Raw genomic sequence first — 18,059 nt, forward strand, 5'->3', positions numbered from 1 at the left:
AACAAGTGCTAAGGAAAAGTATTTTGCAAGCATGTTCATTTTTCTAAGGTTAATTATTTAAGATAAAGTTTGCAGACTATTTTGTTTATTCCCAGAGTTAAAGAAAGACCAAGATTTAAGTGGTGAAGTCCTGAAACATTACAGTTTATTGAATTGTAGGGTTAGGGTAATTTACACTATGTCAGCATAGCAGTCTAATGTCTTATATATCCCATGTTTGATTGATATTAAAGCTCTATTGGTGTGAATGTGGTACAAGATACTACAGATTTGGATGTTATGAAAATGTTTATTTGAAGACACTGGAACGTGTGGATATTTTAAAGAACTCATCTTTCAGTTATTAGAGCTCAGGGAAATGTTTGTATAAAATAAGCTTTTGCAATATAAAGAGACCAGCTGGGTGACACAGAAACTGATCACCGTCACACCAATACCCACAACGCCCCCTGGCCCCCCAACCCTCCCAACCCCCTCTCCCACCTTTCCCAGTACTGCATAGTTGTCCACGGGGGAAGGTGGGAGGCGGGGTGCTGGAAAGATGGTTCGCCAAGAGCCGCCTCTGAAGGATGAACACAGTGGGAGGGTCCCATAAAAATTTCACAAGTCTTGTTCACAAGTGTATTTTCTAACCAGAAAGAACTTGAACTAGCTGCATTGGGCAGAAGAACAAATTTATTTTTTTCCCCCACAGAGTGTGTACAGTCCTTTAGAATGGGTTGTTCCTTTCATGCAGCGATTATTTGTTGTTGCTTCCTTTATGACCAGGTTTTGAAATATATGCTTTCTGTTTTTAGTTGGTAGGGGTCCTTGCCCTTGTGAGGGTGAATACGTGCCGGGTTGAGCAAAGAACCACTTATAACTGCTTGCTGTTCTAGTTTATCTTGTTTTTAAAAGATGTTCCCACAAACAGAGACGATATCCTCTCTTACTCTGCCTGCATTTTCTCAGCATAATGACGTGCAATCTGTGCACAGCGGTGTTGCAAAATGCAGCTGCCTTCGGAGGTGCATAATAATGACAATGTGCACAATTATGTGTTGATATGTCAAAAGTTTTTTTTGTGTCTCTATGGAGACAGGAGAAAGAGAGATTTTAACTGATGTCGGGTGTGGCCCATGTGAATGGCTGATGCAACCAGATGGGAGCCCGAACAGGACCATAAAGTGGGGGAAGTGGTCCTCTTAGCCCCCTACTTCTGGTATGACTGGGAATAAGTGACTCCATTTAATGATATATGGATGTTGATTGAATCTAGCTCTGCCTCTTTCAAGTCTATGGATGTCCAGAAAGCAGATTAACACCATTCCTAACATGCTGGTGTGTTTTTTGTGTTAGTTCTAAAAAGAGAGACTAAAGAGGAAGTGGAAAAAATGTGGCAGCAAAAAGCAGATCAATACTCTTAAAAAAGACTTGCTGGCACAGCTGATGCTTTTATTTGTTTTTTTGTTTTTGAGAAGTTTTAAAAAATACTACTATGAACGTAATAGTATCACTGTGTGGGAGGCCTAAACAGGCACTAGGCAAAAATTTAAACAACTGTGTCAGCACAGGCATCAAGTGATAAAATTGAAACACGAAATGGATTAGAATATAACACTGCAAAAACTCATGTCAGCACTTATCTAAGAATGCACACAAAAAAACAACAACCTTCAAATGGGCAGATGTACAAAGGTGGAACTACTTTCTAAAGAAAAAGCTCAAATAGTTTGGTACCTGTAAAATTAGTACAGCTCTTGATGTAAACAGAAATCAGAATGTAATATTAGATTAAACTGACTCATACATTGCCACCGCTTCTCAGTGAATGGCACCAAGAGGGAACTAAGGTTTCCTGTTCTGCCTTCCTGTAGCTGTATTTGTATTAAGTGAGTGAGATGTTTTTATTACACTCTAAAAAGAAAAAAGTTGAACCAACTTAATTGAATTGCTTCTGTAGGTAACAAGCAATTCAATTAAGTTTATCCAACTAAATTTATTAAGTTTAACCAATTCAATATATTATAATCATCCAACTCAATTTGTTAAGTCAGTCTTACTCAAATCATTTAGTTTACTTCAAAAATGGTAAATAAACTTAAATAACACTTTTGACCACTGAAAGCACATATTCACACATGTATTTAATGCTCAGATGCTAGGCAACTTGGCATTAAGTACCCAGGGGACACATTAACATATGGCAGGAGGAAGCTGGAATTGAACTGACAACCTTCCGATCACAAGGCAACTGCTCTATCCACAGAGCCACAGTCACTTACTGGGAATGTGTCCCTGTAAGCGTAAGAGTCATTGTGTCAGACATGGGACACAAACTGAATTATTTCAAGTAAAGTCAAAGTGAAAAAGGTTATTTAAGAAAAAGATTTGTGTATTTAGATGACACTGTAAAAAGATTATTAATTTAGTTTGGAACTTCTTAAAAGTTTGAGTTGACTTTCTGTAGAATTAAATCAAAGAGATTTTAAATGTTTATTAGAACAAAATAAATGATTTGAGTAAGAATGACTTAAATTTGTCATGTTAAACCCCCTTATGAATTAAGTTATAAAAACTTAGCAAATTGAGTTGGAAGAACTTAGTAAATTGAGTTGGAAGAACTTAGTAAATTGAGTTGGATGATCATAATAAATTGAGTTGGTCAGACTTAGGATACAAAACTGGCGTTGAACTCAATTGTTTTAAGTAAAGTCAAAGTGAAAAGTTCCTTCAGGTTAAAGATTTGTAAGTTTTGAGTTGAATGAACACAAAAAAGTAAGTTGTCATAGCAAAAGCAAAAGAATTAAGTTAAATTAATGTAAATAAGTCCATAAGATGAACTACAGCCCAAAAACACCTTTTAGAGTGTAGATCTGGTAAATGATATAGCTGGTAAATCGCCCACATCTGTTTTACTAAAATAATAACAACAGGAAATAGCCTGTGCAAGGACAGCGCCTTATCTAGCTTATCGAGCTCTCCAGCTCTTTTCACTACACTCAGTAATTAATGAATTAATTAATTCATTCATTCATTCACTCACACACTGATGGTAGTACGCTACACTGCAGTCAAGCTTGTCCTGGGGCAGACTGACAATCGGTAGCACTGGGCCCTTTGACCTCCACCAGCAGACAAAGCAGGTGGAGTGTTTTACCCAAGGACATAATGACAGAGCAGGAGTGCAGATTGGCAAACCCCACCCGTTACAGAAGGAACTCCTACATCCTGAGCCCCCTTTGCCCCAATAATAATTACTACACTCAAACTTCTACAAGAGTCACATGACTTTATTGGGACTTTTGTTATGTACAGCATAAATTTTGGGATTTGATACACAAGTTGCTTTAACTCACCTTTGTACAGACAAGATAAAATCAGAAGATTCAAAGATAACTGTGTAACAGGTGCTACCTTCAAAACAAGATCATTTTGTGTGATCAGATCTTACTATGAGAAGGAGAAAAAAAATAAGAAACTAAGTATAAAGGTATGAACTGATAGGGACTGAAGAACAAGGAGATAATCAAAATATAAACACAAAAGAAAATAAAATCTAGCATTGAAGGATTGTGGCATTAATTCTGAAAATAAAGTATACAATTATGTGGATTAGGCAGAAATAGAGGGGAAACCAATCATTATTTTACAATCTTTGAAGAAAAAACTCTGCAGCATTTTTGCACTGGTGGCAAAATGGTGAAACTGACCCTGAAATGGTCAAGTATGGTTCAAGCAAATGCATTTATGATGTAATTATTTGTTGTAGTGACACCAAAATCTAAACCTGGAAACAATTCTAGCAAGATGTAATATTCAGCAAGATTATTATTATTATTATTATTATTATTTTTTGGAAGAACAAAAATGTAAATGACAACAAGCTACAACAGCTAAGATTTAGAGCAAGAGTACAAATATAAATAAAGATGTGTTCCCAAATCCTGTAAAACTGCCATAAAACCACAATCATTGAATTTACATTTAAGCAGCAGAAGTCTGCAAGAATATTTACTTGTGTTTAGAGAGATAAAGAGGGATAATTAGAGTCTCACTTAAAAAAATCAGGACTGTTTATATAAATAAGAATACCAGCTTTATGTTGTTCATTGCCACTAAATCATGGTGATTAATTTTGATCTTGAGCCCCAACAATAACAATGAGTGGTGAATTATAATGTAATTATGAATCCCAATGGCAATTTACCTTTAGAAGGAAAAACTGCTGCTCTGTGACCACATAAGTAGAAAGTTCCTTTATCTATAAATGTTGGCAGATAATTCCTAATGCCAGACTTCTTTTTCTTCTGTATAAAAGCTACAACAAATCATCAACGTCATCATTTAGGCTTCCCATTTGCATAATGGACTCAATTGTCTGGATACTGATGTCATCTTCACTTGTGTTTTGTACCTAAAATTGAACACAAATATTTGAGCTAAAAATATGATGGGGGGAAAAAAGAAATGAAAGACAAAATCTAAAGACAATTTACCTTTGTCCTTTTGCCTCCAAATATATTGTATGGAGGGTCATGGTAAGTCTTCTGAAACCTGAAAAATTATATCTAATATCCATTGAGATGTTCAGAATTTGATAAAAAGAAGACAACAGAGGAGTCAAGTGTGTCTTTGCAGAAACAACAATCTGTAATCTGTAATGCTGAAAATATCAAATCTGAAAAATATTTTTTTGGTGGGTGTTGAGGAAGAGAACAAGAAGTGTTAGTGAACAGGATCTATGAGATGGCATGCAGCTGTCAGTCAGTGAGTATTACAAATGAAAAGAGGCTATTTTGATTTGATTTGAACTGCTCACCTACCTGATAACAAACAGCAAGACACACACTACAACGAGTAAGATGACAGTTGTGCTGATGAACACAGAAATCTGCCCTTTACCTGAAATGCAAGATGGGAAAATATAGATTAGCACCATTTCAAAGCCCTTTGTTTGTGTCATGATAACCAACAAATGATGGAAGTGTTAATATAAATCACTCACAAAGGGATATTTCCAGAGATTTTAAAAAGTGATCATTGATTCTAAAACATTTTTGATTGACCGAGGGCCTCTTGTGGCCTAAAACTGTGCTGCTGGGATTAGCATTGAGTGATTCGAGATCAACAGAGGGCATAAAAGAGATCCATTAATTATTTTCATAAAACTTTTTTCTAATCTTCAGACTATTTCAAATCAACTTCTGCCACAGGATCATTAAGCCGTACTGATGAGGTGTCACTAGATGGTATTAATTCAGCTGAAGAAAACAAAAATATTTTTTAAGGACAAGTATTCAGAGTTTGTATTTACTCTTTACAACCTACCTGAGTTTCTAATCACCTGCTGTTAAGGTGGACTTAGTTGAGTTGCATATTCACAACAGATCATGTATTAAATCAGCTCATAGATAATAATAATAATAATTATAGATAATAGCAACCAAAATTACATATTTATATATTAAGATGGACAAACGAACCTCGATTTTCTGCCAAAACTTGAGGTGATTTGATGAAAAGCTGTTTACTGTCTGATCCCAATGAATTGAAGCTAAAACAGACCAATGAGGACACGTTTCTCTCCTGCAGCTGATTCACAGTGATGGTGCTCCTCAGATATGTGCCATTCAAAGAGTCAGTGATGACAAAAACCTTGGATTGGCTGACTGGTTGCCCATTGAAAAGCCACTGCAAGATAGGAGGGTTTCCCACAGTTTCACAGGAACAGTTGATTTGATTTGTTGTTTTGATGCAGCTAGAAGAGGGCAGGATCCTTGGAGGAACTGTAAAAAAAAAAGAGGATCAAATTGTCACCTAAAAATAGAGGAAATATGGTTAAAATAAATGGAGACATGTTTAAATCAGCTCTCAAATCAAATTAGGAATCACTTTCTTTTAAAGAGTTACTTAAGCCTGGAACAAAAGTGATACTTGAATATTTGAAACTGCGCATCAAAGTTTTCATTTGATTCGATAAACTAAATAATCAATAAACGTTTGATCATTGCTCTTATGTATTCCTCTCTATAGTTTAAATTAAAAATGCAGCCGTCCATTGAAAATCATTTGTTGGCTATAAAATTTATATTTTCAAGAGGATACTTTGACAAATTTAGAAAGGAATATTTTGTTTAGAAAAAGTTGAAAATGACAAAATATTAGAATAATGAAAATATGTAAAGTATCAATTAAGAACAAAATGCGCAAAAGGTGGTTGTGAATCACAGATTACATAAATCTCATCTGTAATAGGGTCATATGATATCTTTTTCATGTAGCAAGATCCATCCATCCATCCATTTTCTGTAACTTTCTCCAGCTGAACAGAAATAAAACTGAAGTTATTATTTTTGGACCTAAAGAGGAGCGATCTAGAACCAATGCATAGCTTCAGTTATTACAACTAAAACAAAGCGATCAGGCCCAAAACCTGGGAGTAGTGATGGAGTCTGACCTGAACCTTCAGAGCCACATAAAATCAGTTACAAAGTTGGCCTTCTATCACCTGAAGAACATTCCCAGGATTAGAGGACTTGTCTCAACGAGACCTAGAGAAACTCATCCATGTGTTTATCTTTAGTCGCATAGATTACTGCAACAGCGTCTTCACAGGTCTGACTAACAAATCAATCAAACAGCTGCAGCTGTTCCAGAACATGACATGATTACTGGACATGTCCAGTAACCATGTCCTTTGTGGTTTTTCATTTTTGAAATGCCTTTTTGCCATAAAATCAAGTGTCATGTTTTTGATTTGTGAATGATAAACAACATTCATTACAGGAATGGAGACAAACCTCGATTTTCTGCTATAATCTGAGGCGAGTTGATAAAAAGTTGTTTACTGTCTGATCCCAAAGAATTGAAGCTGAAGCAGAATAAGGAGGACAAGTTTCTCTCCTGTGGTTGATTCACACTGATGGTGCTCCTCAGATATGTGCCATTCAAAGAGTCAGTGATGACAAAATTCTCAGATTGGTTTACAGGCTTCCCATTGAAAAACCACTGTAACATGGGAGGGTTTCCCACAATTTCACAGGAACAGTTGATTTGGTTTGTGGTTTGAATGCAACTAGAAGAGGGCAGGATCCTTGGAGGAACTGCAAAAAGGGAGAGCAAATTGTCACCTGAAAATATGGTAAATTTACGGTTTCCAAAATGAATGAACACATTTAAATCACCCGTGAAAACATTTGTGATGAATCATATTTCATAAATTTTCTTAAACCGTCAAAAAAGATACATAAATAAATAACAACTTGGTTTGTGATTGTTCTCATGTATTCTTGTCAGTAGCTATTTGAATTATAAATACAGCAATCTGTGTAAAAAAAGACAAACAAAAAAACACATTTATTATAAAATACAAATTTTCGTTAAGATCATCTAACATTAATGGTATAACTTTGTGAGACTTTAGAAAAATCATAGAACGTGGAATAAGAGAAAAACTTGTATGGGCCATGAATTACTCTCTGTATCATGTTGTGACCACTGGGTGTCACTGTGGTTCAACAAAAATATGGCGGACCTTTGTACAGAAGCGAGGCTGCTAGCAGGGAGAGCTAACAATTTGTTATTATGTAAGGACTGGTTATTTAATTATTTATTTAGCTTTATTTTACAAGGATACAAAAGCCTATTGAAATTAAAAAGCTTATTTGAAGATGAACAAACCTTGATTGTCTGCTGAAATCTGAGGCGAGTTGATAAAAAGCTGTTTACTGTCTGATCCCAATGAATTGATGCTGAAGCAGAGCAATGACGACAAGTTGCTGTCCTGCAGCTGATTCACGGTGATGATGCTCCTCAGATACGTGTCATTTAGAGAGTCACTGATAGTGTAAACCTTCCCAGATTGGTTGACAGGTTGCTCATTGAAAAACCACTGCAAGATCGGAGGGTTTCCCACAATTTCACAGGAACAGTTGATTTGACTTGTTGTTTTGATGCAACTAGAAGAGGGCAGGATCCTTGGACGAACTGTTAAAGTGTAGAGCAAATTGTTAACTTTAAATATGGCAAATAGGGTTTTCAAAGCATGTTTGAAGTAACAAATGCATGGCCTGTTTTTTCAGCATCACTCCTGCAGGAAATATGTAATCTTGGCACTAGGAGGTGAAAGAGGGAATCCTTAAAATGTGCCTAACATGATATTTAAATGACTTGCATGTAGAAATCTGGCTTTCATTTATACCCCTCAAAACCATACAAGAAAACACTTTGTACATTATTTATACGAAAAACCAACATGTTATTGGATAAAATAAATCAAAATATATGAGCTACGTGTAAGATTATTTTAGGTTAAATGATTTAGCACATACATGCAATATCAGCTATGGCTCTCACTTTTCTGGTCATATTTGCTGCATTTGAACTCTTATCTCCTCATAGCTCTTTTTTTTCTCCCGTTGTCTCTAAACCACTTTCCCACTTCCTTCCCTTTTTTGTCTCCTGTCAGATTTACCGCAGTTTCCGCTAGTGTGCTTTCTCTGGGATGACGTTTAAAGTTAACTGAACCAAAATGTAGATATAGCATTTAAAATTTGAACAAAGAAACTAACTTACACAAAATCTCGTTTTTCAAACTTGTAGTAAGTGATGAGTCAGGGTTTCCATTCCACATCTTGTAAGTAGCAGTACAGGAGATGTTCTGTCTGTGATGGAGATTGGTAGCAATGAAACTCAGGACAGAGGTCTTAGCTGTAGATTTATTTGGGCTCATCTGCATTGTCTCCATAATATCCCCCATTTTGGGGGTCCATGTCAGAGTTGGGGGATGAGTCAGGCATGGAGATGGAGCAGAGCACGTCAAATTCACCCAGTCTCCCTCCTTCCCCTCCAGTATGGACACAGTCAGAGTTGGTGGGGGAAAATGTTCTTGGAGGAAGGTTTCATTGTATCATTTAGTAGGCAAAAATGCAAACATAGATTAATAAATACAATAACTCAAATCTAGAAACCTACCTTTGACTTCAATTTTTACACTTGCTGTCGTAAAAGTGTATTTGAGACCATTACAATCCAGTCTAAGGTTATAGGTGTTGGTATGGCGACTCTGCATGTTGCTGAAGGTGGTGGTGCAGTTTTTCTCTGTTAAGTTTCCTGTTACTGGGTTTGTATCTGTTAGTCTTGGGTCACTGCTACTTGTGTAAACCCACAGAGCTCTGCATCCTCCATTTAAATATTGTTCATATTTTCTCTTTAGGTCAAAGGAGCAGGGGACGGTGACACAGGATCCTCTCAGGACTTGTACAGTCTGTGGTAGAGAGATTTCAAACTGGCCACAGCTTCTGCCTGAAGAACAAAAAAGGTTCAGGAAAAAGTAGTGAGATAATAAATTGGGTTTTTGTCAGCCTACTCTTGCAACATTTTAACTGAAACTGTAATATGTTGTTATATAGTTTTTAGACTTCTTGTTTGATCAGATATTTGAGCACAAGCTCACATTATTAATGTTTTAATTTCTATCAGAAGCTTTATCTAGTAACACCTGTCAGTTATCTTCTTGTCATTATTTTCTCAATTTATTATATAAGCAAATTTATTTGCATTACACTATAAAATAAATTAAAATCTTCAACACCACAAAGAGTCAGAAAGTTGCTGTTGTTTTAGAATAGGAGAGTTTACCAGCTTGCTTCAGTCACCTTCTACAAAAGCTGCTGACATGGGAGGACGAGTTACTGCAGTTAAGTTTTTACCCTACCATTTCAGTATGACTAGGGCACAGTGTTGATCAAATTCTTATTTTAACATTTTTTAAAGAAACTACAAACTTACACGAAACAGTTGTTGTTGAGGTCAAAGTTGCATCAGAGTTTCCATCTTGTTTCTTGTAGACAGCGTTGCAGCGAATTTTCTCTCCATCATGAAGGTAAGAAGCATTAAAGGTCAGAACAGAGACCTTGACCAGAGTTTTGTCCTGATTCTCCTGGAGTGTCTCCTCACTCTCCCCCAGTGTGGGGGTCCATGTCAGATTTGGAGGACGAGACAGACAGGGAACCGGAGCAGAACAGGTCAGACTCACTGAGTCTCCATCATTCACCTCCAATGTGGAAGGAGTCAGAGTTGGTGGAGGAAAATTATCTGGGAGGAAGGGTCAATGACATCATTCAGTGAGTACAAATCTGAGTTCCTTGCTTATTTTAAATTGCAGAATATAGAATGAAAATTATAATAAAAAGGAAAGATAGAAATGAAGTAAGATGAATATAGTTAGTTAATACAATTATTGTTGATAAAAACATTTAAACCTACCTCTGACTTCAATTTTTACACTTGCTGTTGTAAAAGTGTATTTGAGACCATTACAATCCAGCCTAAGGTTATAGGTGTTGGTATGGCGACTCTGCATGTTGCTGAAGGTGGTGGTGCAGTTTTTCTCTGTTAAGTTTCCTGTCACTGGGTTTGTATCTGTTAGTCTTGGGTCACTGCTACTTGTGTAAACCCACAGAGCTCTGCATCCTCCATTTAAATATTGTTCATATTTTCTCTTTAGGTCAAAGGAGCAGGGGACGGTGACACAGGATCCTCTCAGAACTTGTACAGTCTGTGGTAGAGAGATTTCAAACTGGCCACAGCTTCTGCCTGAAGAACAAAAGAGGTTTTGGACAAATGAAGTGAAATACTGATATGTTTAGGGCGTCTTCTAAAATGATGACATATTTCATGATTTCAGCTTTTGATATAATTTTTTACAATAATTATATTGTAAAAAATTACAATATTTTTTACAATATATTGTAAAATATATTGTACGGTCAGACTGTCAGACTGTGACCTGTGACGGTCACAGTCTGACCGTCACAGGTCAGACTGTGACCTGTGACGGTCACAGTCTGACCGTCACAGGTCAGACTGTGACGGTTGTTTCTGACCGTCACACCTATTCTTGTAGCATTTTAACAAAAAATCTAACTTTGATGTTATTTGCTATAGGAGTAGCAATAGTATTTTTTAGAGTATACTTTGAAAAATAAACCTTTTGGTGCTTTTTGTACTGAATTTGCAACATTATTTTTTTGTAGTTCAGATATAGTGACACAACACTTTACATTGTTTCTGTTCAGTCAGAAGCTTTACCTAATAACACCTGTCAGTTATCAATTCCTGTAATTATTTTCTTCACTTTATTCTATAATCAAACTTCTTGGCATTGTATTACAAAGTAAACTCAAATCTTCAACACCGCAAAGACTCAGAAAGTTGCTGTTGTTTTAGACTAGGAGAGGTTACCAGCTTACTTCAGTCACCTTCTACAAAACTGTTGACATGGGAGGACGAGTTACTGCAGCCAAGTTTTTACAGTGCTAATTGACTATCATTTCAACATGATTAATACATAGTGTTATGCAAGTTATTATTTTAGCTTCTTAAAAGAAACTACAAACTCACATGAAATAGTTGTTGTTGAGGTCAAAGTTGTATCACAGTTTCCATCTTGTTTCTTGTAGACAGCGTTGCAGTGGATTTTCTCTCCATCATGAAGGTAAGAAGCATTAAAGGTCAGAACAGAGACCTTGACCAGAGTTTTGTCCTGATTCTCCTGGAGTGTCTCTTCACTCTGCCCCAGTGTGGGGGTCCATGTCAGATTTGGAGGACGAGACAGAGAGGAAACCGGAGTAGAGCAGGTCAGACTCACTGAGTCTCCATCATTCACCTCCAATGTGGAAGGAGTCAGAGTTGGTGGGGGAAGATCATCTGGGAGGAAGAGTCAATGACATCATTCAGTGAGTACAAATCTGAGTTGCTCGCCCATTTTTAATTGCAGCATGTAGAAGGAAAATGATAATAAAAAGGAAAGATAGAAATTATGTAAGAAAAATAATTAGTTAATACAGTTGCTATTGATAAAAGCATTTAAACCTACCTTTGACTTCAATTGTTACACTTGCTGTTGTAAAAGTGTATTTGAGACCATTACAATCCAGCCTAAGGTTATAGGTGTTGGCATGGTGACGCTGCATGTTGCTGAAGGTGGTGGTGCAGTTTTTCTCTGTTAAGTTTCCTGTTACTGGGTTTGTATCTGTTAGTCTTGGGTCCCTGCTATCTCGGTAAACCCACAGAGCTCTGCATCCTCCATTTAAATATTGTTCATATTTTCTCTTTAGGTCAAATGAGCAGGGGACGGTGACACAGGATCCTCTCAGAACTTGTACAGTCTGTGGTAGAGAGATTTCAAACTGGCCACAGCTTCTGCCTGAAGAACAAAAGAGGTTCAGGAAAAAGAAGTGAGACAATTGAGTGGATTTTCACTCACCCTCTCAGTCTATACTTGTAGCATTTTAACAAATATTTAATATGTTGCTGTTATTAGCTGTTCTCGTAGCAGTAGTATGTTTTAGAGTACAAAAATAATCTATTCAGTTTTTTTGTACAGAATTTGCAAGGTTAGTTTTGTTGTTCAGAAAGTAAGTTGGAATAGTTCTTATAGACTTCTTCAATTAGGTATTTGAACACAAGTTCACGTTAATAATGTTTTAAGTTATGTCAGAAGCTTTATCTAATAATATCTGCCAGTTATCATTTCCTGTAGTTATTTTCTCAATTTATATTTAAAGCAAATTATTTGTATTCAATTAGAAAATGAATTGTAATCTTTAATACCACAAATCTCAGAAGCTTTTTGTCATTTTAGAATAGGAGAGGTTACCAGCTTGTAATTATCCCAAGCTGTTTGCATGGGATAATGACTTATTGCAGTCAAGTTTTTACAGTGCTAATTTACTATCATTTCATTATGATTAGGCCACGGTGTTAATCTAGTTGTTTTAACATTTTTTGAAGAAACTACAAACTTACACGAAATAGTTGTTGTTGAGGTCAAAGTTGCATCAGAGTTTCCATCTTGTTTCTTGTAGACAGCGTTGCAGCGAATTTTCTCTCCATCATGAAGGTAAGAAGCATTAAAGTTCAGAACAGAGACCTTGACCAGAGTTTTGTCCTGATTCTCCTGGAGTGTCTCCTCACTCTGCCCCAGTGTGGGGGTCCATGTCAGATTTGGAGGACGAGACAGACAGGAGACCGGAGTAGAACAGGTCAGACTCACTGAGTCTCCATCATTCACCTCCAATGTGGAAGGAGTCAGAGTTGGTGGAGGAAAATTATCTGGGAGGAAGGGTCAATGACATCACGCATTGAGCAAGAATATGAGTTACTTGCTTATTTTAAATTGCAGAAAATAGAATGAAAATTATAATAAAAAGGAAAGATAGAAATGAAGAAAAATATAGTTAATACAATTATTGTTGATAAAAACATTTAAACCTACCTTTGACTTCAATTTTTACACTTGCTGTTTTAAAAGTGTATTTGAGACCATTACAATCCAGCCTAAGGTTATAGGTGTTGGTATGAACAGGCTGCATGTTGCTGAAGGTGGTGGTGCAGTTTTTCTCTGTTAAGTTTCCTGTCACGGGGTTTGTATCTGTTAGTCTTGGGTCACTGCTACTTGTGTAAACCCACAGAGCTCTGCATCCTCCATTTAAATATTGTTCATATTTTCTCTTCATGCCAAAAGAGCAGGGGACGGTGACACAGGATCCTCTCAGAACTTGTACAGTCTGTGGTAGAGAGATTTCAAACTGGCCACAGCTTCTGCCTGAAGAACAAAAAAGTTTTAGGAAAAGTAGTGAAATATTTATATTTTTGAGGGTCTTCTAAAATGATTGCATTTTCCATGATTTCAGCTTTAATTATAATTATTACCAAAAAAATGTATTTAAAAATACGATTGTGCTGAAGTAAGTTCTTGATCATCTTGACTCCGATAGGAGTCCTGCAGGAAGACTGTTGTTCAGATTTTCCAATTTCTCTTTGTTATTTTATGTCACTAAGTAAATTGTTTTATGCATATGATGTGTGTAAATACAGATCGTGTATAAGTTGAGAAGCTATGTATTAATAATAAAGTTTGTTAGAGAATCAAGTTTGTGGCCAGATAACTGTTGCACAGTTTTAAATAAAACATTATGTTTGAGACCGTTTCAGACAACAACGTTTGATAACGGTCCTGCAAACATTTAAAATGACACCTGCAGCTTAGGCATATCTGGTTCTAAAAGGAAGAACTGCCCCTGATTCTATTTGGCAGTTGGAGCTAAATTCCTGTGAGCCCAATGACAGAGAGTCTGGAGCGACACAGTTTTGATCAAACAAAGCTGAAAATTGTGCCACAGTGAACAGATTGACGAAACATTGCTGCTGCACAGCAGATACTCTTTCACACAACTGCTGGGATAATCAGTGTGTAATAACATTTGATCAGAAAGTACTACACCAAAGACCATCTTGTTTGAAACAGATACATCATTAGTTAGGAGAAGTTTCCGCATATGAGCACAACCATGTAGATCCATACACCAGGGTGAGAAATTAAAAATCTCAATTTGACTTTAAAGGTCCTTAACCAATGATTTGTGAGAATAGCATGCATCTTAAAATCTTCGATAATAAGGAATTGATCATATTTTGGCATGTTTTCTACCAAAAACATGTAGACCACAATATTAATCAATGCATAATATTCAACATTTTAGAAAAATAATTATCTTACACAAAATATTTGCTGTTGTGGAAAATGAGGCATCAGCACTTCCATCTTGTTTCTTGTACACAGATGTGCAGGAAATGCTCTCTCCATCATGGAGGTAGGAAGCATTGAAGTTCAGGACAGAGGTCTTAACAAGCGTTTTGTCCTGGTTTTCTTGCAGTGTCTCCTGACTGTAACCCAGTGTGGGGGTCCATGTCAGATTTGGAGGATGAGACGGACAGGGAACCGGAGCAGAGCAGGTCAGATTCACCGAGTCTCCATCATTCACCTCCAGTGTGGATGGAGTCAGAGTTGGTGACGGAAGATCATCTGAGAAGAAGGTTCAGTAGTATAATTTATCGAATTGTATTATTGAAAACATGCAATAAATTAAAAAAGCATCCCCTGCATACATAAATGTTCTTCTAGCTAGCCATATCAACAATAACACATACCTGTGACTGTGAGAGTCACAGCAGCCGTGGTAAATGTTTCTCTTAGAGAACTGCTGCAATCCAGTTTGAAGTAGTAAGTATTACTATGATCAGGTTGCATGTTGCTAAAAGTGGTGGTACAGTTTTTCTTTGTTAGGTCTCCTGTCACTGCATTTGTATCTGTCAATTGTGGATTCCTTTTATCCTCGTCAACCCATTTTGCTTCACATTGTTCATTTAGGTTGCCTTCATATTTGCTCGGTATGTCAAAGGAGCAGGGGACAGTCACACAGGATCCTCTCAAAACCCGTACAGTTTGCACCAGGGACACCTGAAACGTACTGCACAGGACACCTGAAAAACGACACATATCATTTAAAGAGGAAAAGGACCTTTGTATTGTATGTTAGGTTTAATATTTTAAAGTAAAGAATTAAAGCTTTGATGCCATACATATTTGGAAAATACCCTACACAAAGCAACATTAATATGCAGTTTGGTCACTAGCAAATATCAATATGTGTCAAAAACATCTACTAATAAAATCACTAATTTCACCCACAAATGAGAAACTAATAACTAGATACTAGCTTAACTATTCTTGCATGACTGTTGCTAATTCAAATTACAGTACATTACAGGTAAAACCACACATAATTGAGAACCAACTCACCATGCAGTGACGAGCCAATGAGAAGAAAAATCACAAGTCCAACCATCTTTGAATAATGAAAGTTTAGAGCCTACAAATCACATGTAAAACAGTTACTATGATTGCTTTATAAAAATACTTTAAATTTTAAATAATATAAAATCGACAATTTTAATATATTAGTCTTAAATTACTTGCATGAATAATAAGTAAAATGACTCAAAATGTTCCATCTGTATTCTGACAATACAATCTGCTAGGCTATTGAGTTTTATGATGAGGAAGTGGAAAAAACAATTCATAAATAAATAGATTAAAACATTTTTTAAGATTTACATAGCATTTAAGTGATTACAAAAGGAACAGCAAATACCAGTGATCCTTTGCTGATCGCATAATATTTAAATGCAAAATGAAACAAATTAAAAGAGAGATAGAGTTCAAGCAGGACATTCAACAGGAACTTTGCAACTAATGCCTTTGAAGCAAATCTACAAACATTCAATGTATTTATCTGTATTATCTTAATGGATAAAGTTCACATTTAAGTGAAAAATCAGTGGACTGACAAGTTTGAAAATTTAGAAAGGAAAATATCTCACCTCTTATCAAAGACATCCACAACTTTTTTCCTCAGTAGTTATTTCTGTGACGTTTCATAAATCAGTTGCAGAAGCCATATTATGGTTGCTTAAAATTTTATGGCTCACATCTACAGTAGTGCAGACAGAATGTGGAACTAAAAACTGAAAAAGGAGAAACTAACCAAAAAGCTGACAGATGCAAAATGAAATATGACCTTAGGAATGGCATGCATGAGGCTTCTTGAATTTAGTAAAAAAAAAAAAGTCCCAGTAGAAAAAAAAATTAAAAGGCATGTGACCGAATCCCCAAGGACACACTGTTGATAAAGTTAAGAATTATATATTTACAATTCCTTTATGTTACAATTTAAAAACTGTTCTGATAAATACGTTGAGCCCCAGTTTGGGATTCCTAGGGGTTGTTGTCGCATACACTATTGTTGTGTTCCAAAATGAAAATTCAGTTTTCTTTTTTCTGGGTAGTTTCCTGACCGCATGGAGAATTACATACTAGATGAATAAAAACGGAGGTTGTGCACAAAAGAGAAGATTACAGGTTCTGATAACAGTAATGTTTGGGAGGACAGGTGTGATTAGAACAGCAAGTCAATGAGAAAATAATTAAGGAGAATGAGGTTACATTAGGATTGGAGGCTGGCATTGAGGATGGGATGTTATTCAGGTAATGGTGTAGTGGGAGATGAAGTTTTCCAAGGACTTGTACCTCAGGACGGTCTTTGCAGTTGAGAAACTGATTGTGAGATGGAGATAGTAATGAACAGAGGATGTTGGAGAAGGGACAGGCAGATGGCAGCTGTAGATGATGGAGCAGCAAACATCAGAAGATCACTGACTGGTTTCTGGTGGACAGATCCAGAGTTTGGTGATGAAACTCAGCAGTGATTTCTTCTTGAAAAGTGAAGATAAGCACAGGGAGTAAAACAAACCTAGGCAAGTCAGAAGAAACTTCCTCAAAAAGATACTCAAGGAGCTCAAATTCAGGGTTATTCAACCAGAAAGATTGACTATCAAGCAAAGTCAGGTCAACTGCTCCATAAAGACCCCAAAATCAGGTGAAATAACTTCAGCAGGAAAACACCTATACACCAGGAACCTGACATTAGCAAACTTCAAGTCTCCCCATAATTCCCAGCCTGAATGGGGGGATTCTTAAGTTTTTAGCATCAGAATATCTTAATCTTGTGTTCAGATGTTTTCAGACAGAATCTAGTTCCATCTGCAGTAGTGCTTTTTACACAGATTTTAAACGGTTGTCCTGATGCAGTTGTGCAGGTTGCAACACTGCTGCAACAGGAAGAACTTTTGAAGTACATTCAGTTGTATTTTTCATGAAACAGGAACAAGACATCAGCAGAAAGTAAGAAAGACAAACTGACAGCAAGTAAATAGTTGACCGAGTGAAAATGAAATTTAGACAGGACTTCCTCATCTATTTAGCATTTCTCCATATTTACAATTGTGGCATAGCACCTAGAATAAAGATTAAATAAAAAAGCTTTTCATTGTATGCTGTGTTAAATACCAAGAGCAGATTTTAACCCTGATCAACAAAAAGTATAAAATATTCATAAGATTTGTTTTACAAGCCATCATTGTAAATATTGAGTAGTTCTAATAATTTGTGAGTTTGCAAAATTAACATATTCTTTAACAATTTATTGTCCATTTATTTAAAATGAGGAATACTATAAAGAAGACAATACAGGTTTTAAGGTTTACTCACAGATGTCAAAACAATGAAACATAAAAACATGAGTGTGGAAGGGAGTTCACTTTTCAGGATCAGGATTCAGCTACGTCTGGAGGGTAAGTGGTAATCTGTGTGTCTTTGAAGGTGTCTGATGATA

General features: G+C 36.3%; 1 protein-coding gene across 1 annotated transcript; it reads right to left on the reverse strand.

Moving 5' to 3' along the window:
- Positions 1 to 3,251: 3,251 nt before the first annotated feature.
- Positions 3,252 to 17,245, reverse strand: LOC106917698 (uncharacterized). The gene is made up of 18 exons (XM_088014011.1): positions 16,210 to 17,245; positions 15,629 to 15,698; positions 14,977 to 15,309; positions 14,546 to 14,851; positions 13,262 to 13,591; positions 12,793 to 13,098; positions 11,861 to 12,190; positions 11,386 to 11,691; positions 10,249 to 10,578; positions 9,772 to 10,077; positions 8,956 to 9,285; positions 8,557 to 8,868; positions 7,663 to 7,968; positions 6,783 to 7,085; positions 5,466 to 5,768; positions 4,806 to 4,884; positions 4,479 to 4,536; positions 3,252 to 4,396 (listed from the first exon to the last, which is right to left on the reverse strand). The coding sequence occupies exons 2-18, from the start codon at positions 15,672 to 15,674 to the stop codon at positions 4,301 to 4,303; spliced, it is 4,380 nt and encodes a 1,459-aa protein (XP_087870137.1). The 5' UTR covers positions 15,675 to 15,698; positions 16,210 to 17,245; the 3' UTR covers positions 3,252 to 4,300.
- Positions 17,246 to 18,059: the final 814 nt, after the last annotated feature.

The sequence above is a fragment of the Poecilia mexicana genome, unplaced genomic scaffold, assembly GCF_051168715.1.
Source record: "Poecilia mexicana isolate PSO_F unplaced genomic scaffold, ASM5116871v1 scaffold_16, whole genome shotgun sequence".
Classification (NCBI taxonomy): domain Eukaryota; kingdom Metazoa; phylum Chordata; class Actinopteri; order Cyprinodontiformes; family Poeciliidae; genus Poecilia; species Poecilia mexicana.

What these genes read in the sequence shown, in the direction of transcription:
- LOC106917698 (XM_088014011.1), bottom strand. Translation starts at nt 15,674, where the DNA reads ATGGTTGGACTTGTGATTTTTCTTCTCATTGGCTCGTCACTGCATG. An exon ending in TGTAAAAATTGAAGTCAAAG is followed by an intron (nt 13,099 to 13,261) that starts GTAGGTTTAAAT and finishes CCTTCCTCCCAG; the next exon opens with ATAATTTTCCTCCACCAACT. An exon ending in CTCAACAACAACTATTTCGT is followed by an intron (nt 12,191 to 12,792) that starts GTAAGTTTGTAG and finishes TTTGTTCTTCAG; the next exon opens with GCAGAAGCTGTGGCCAGTTT.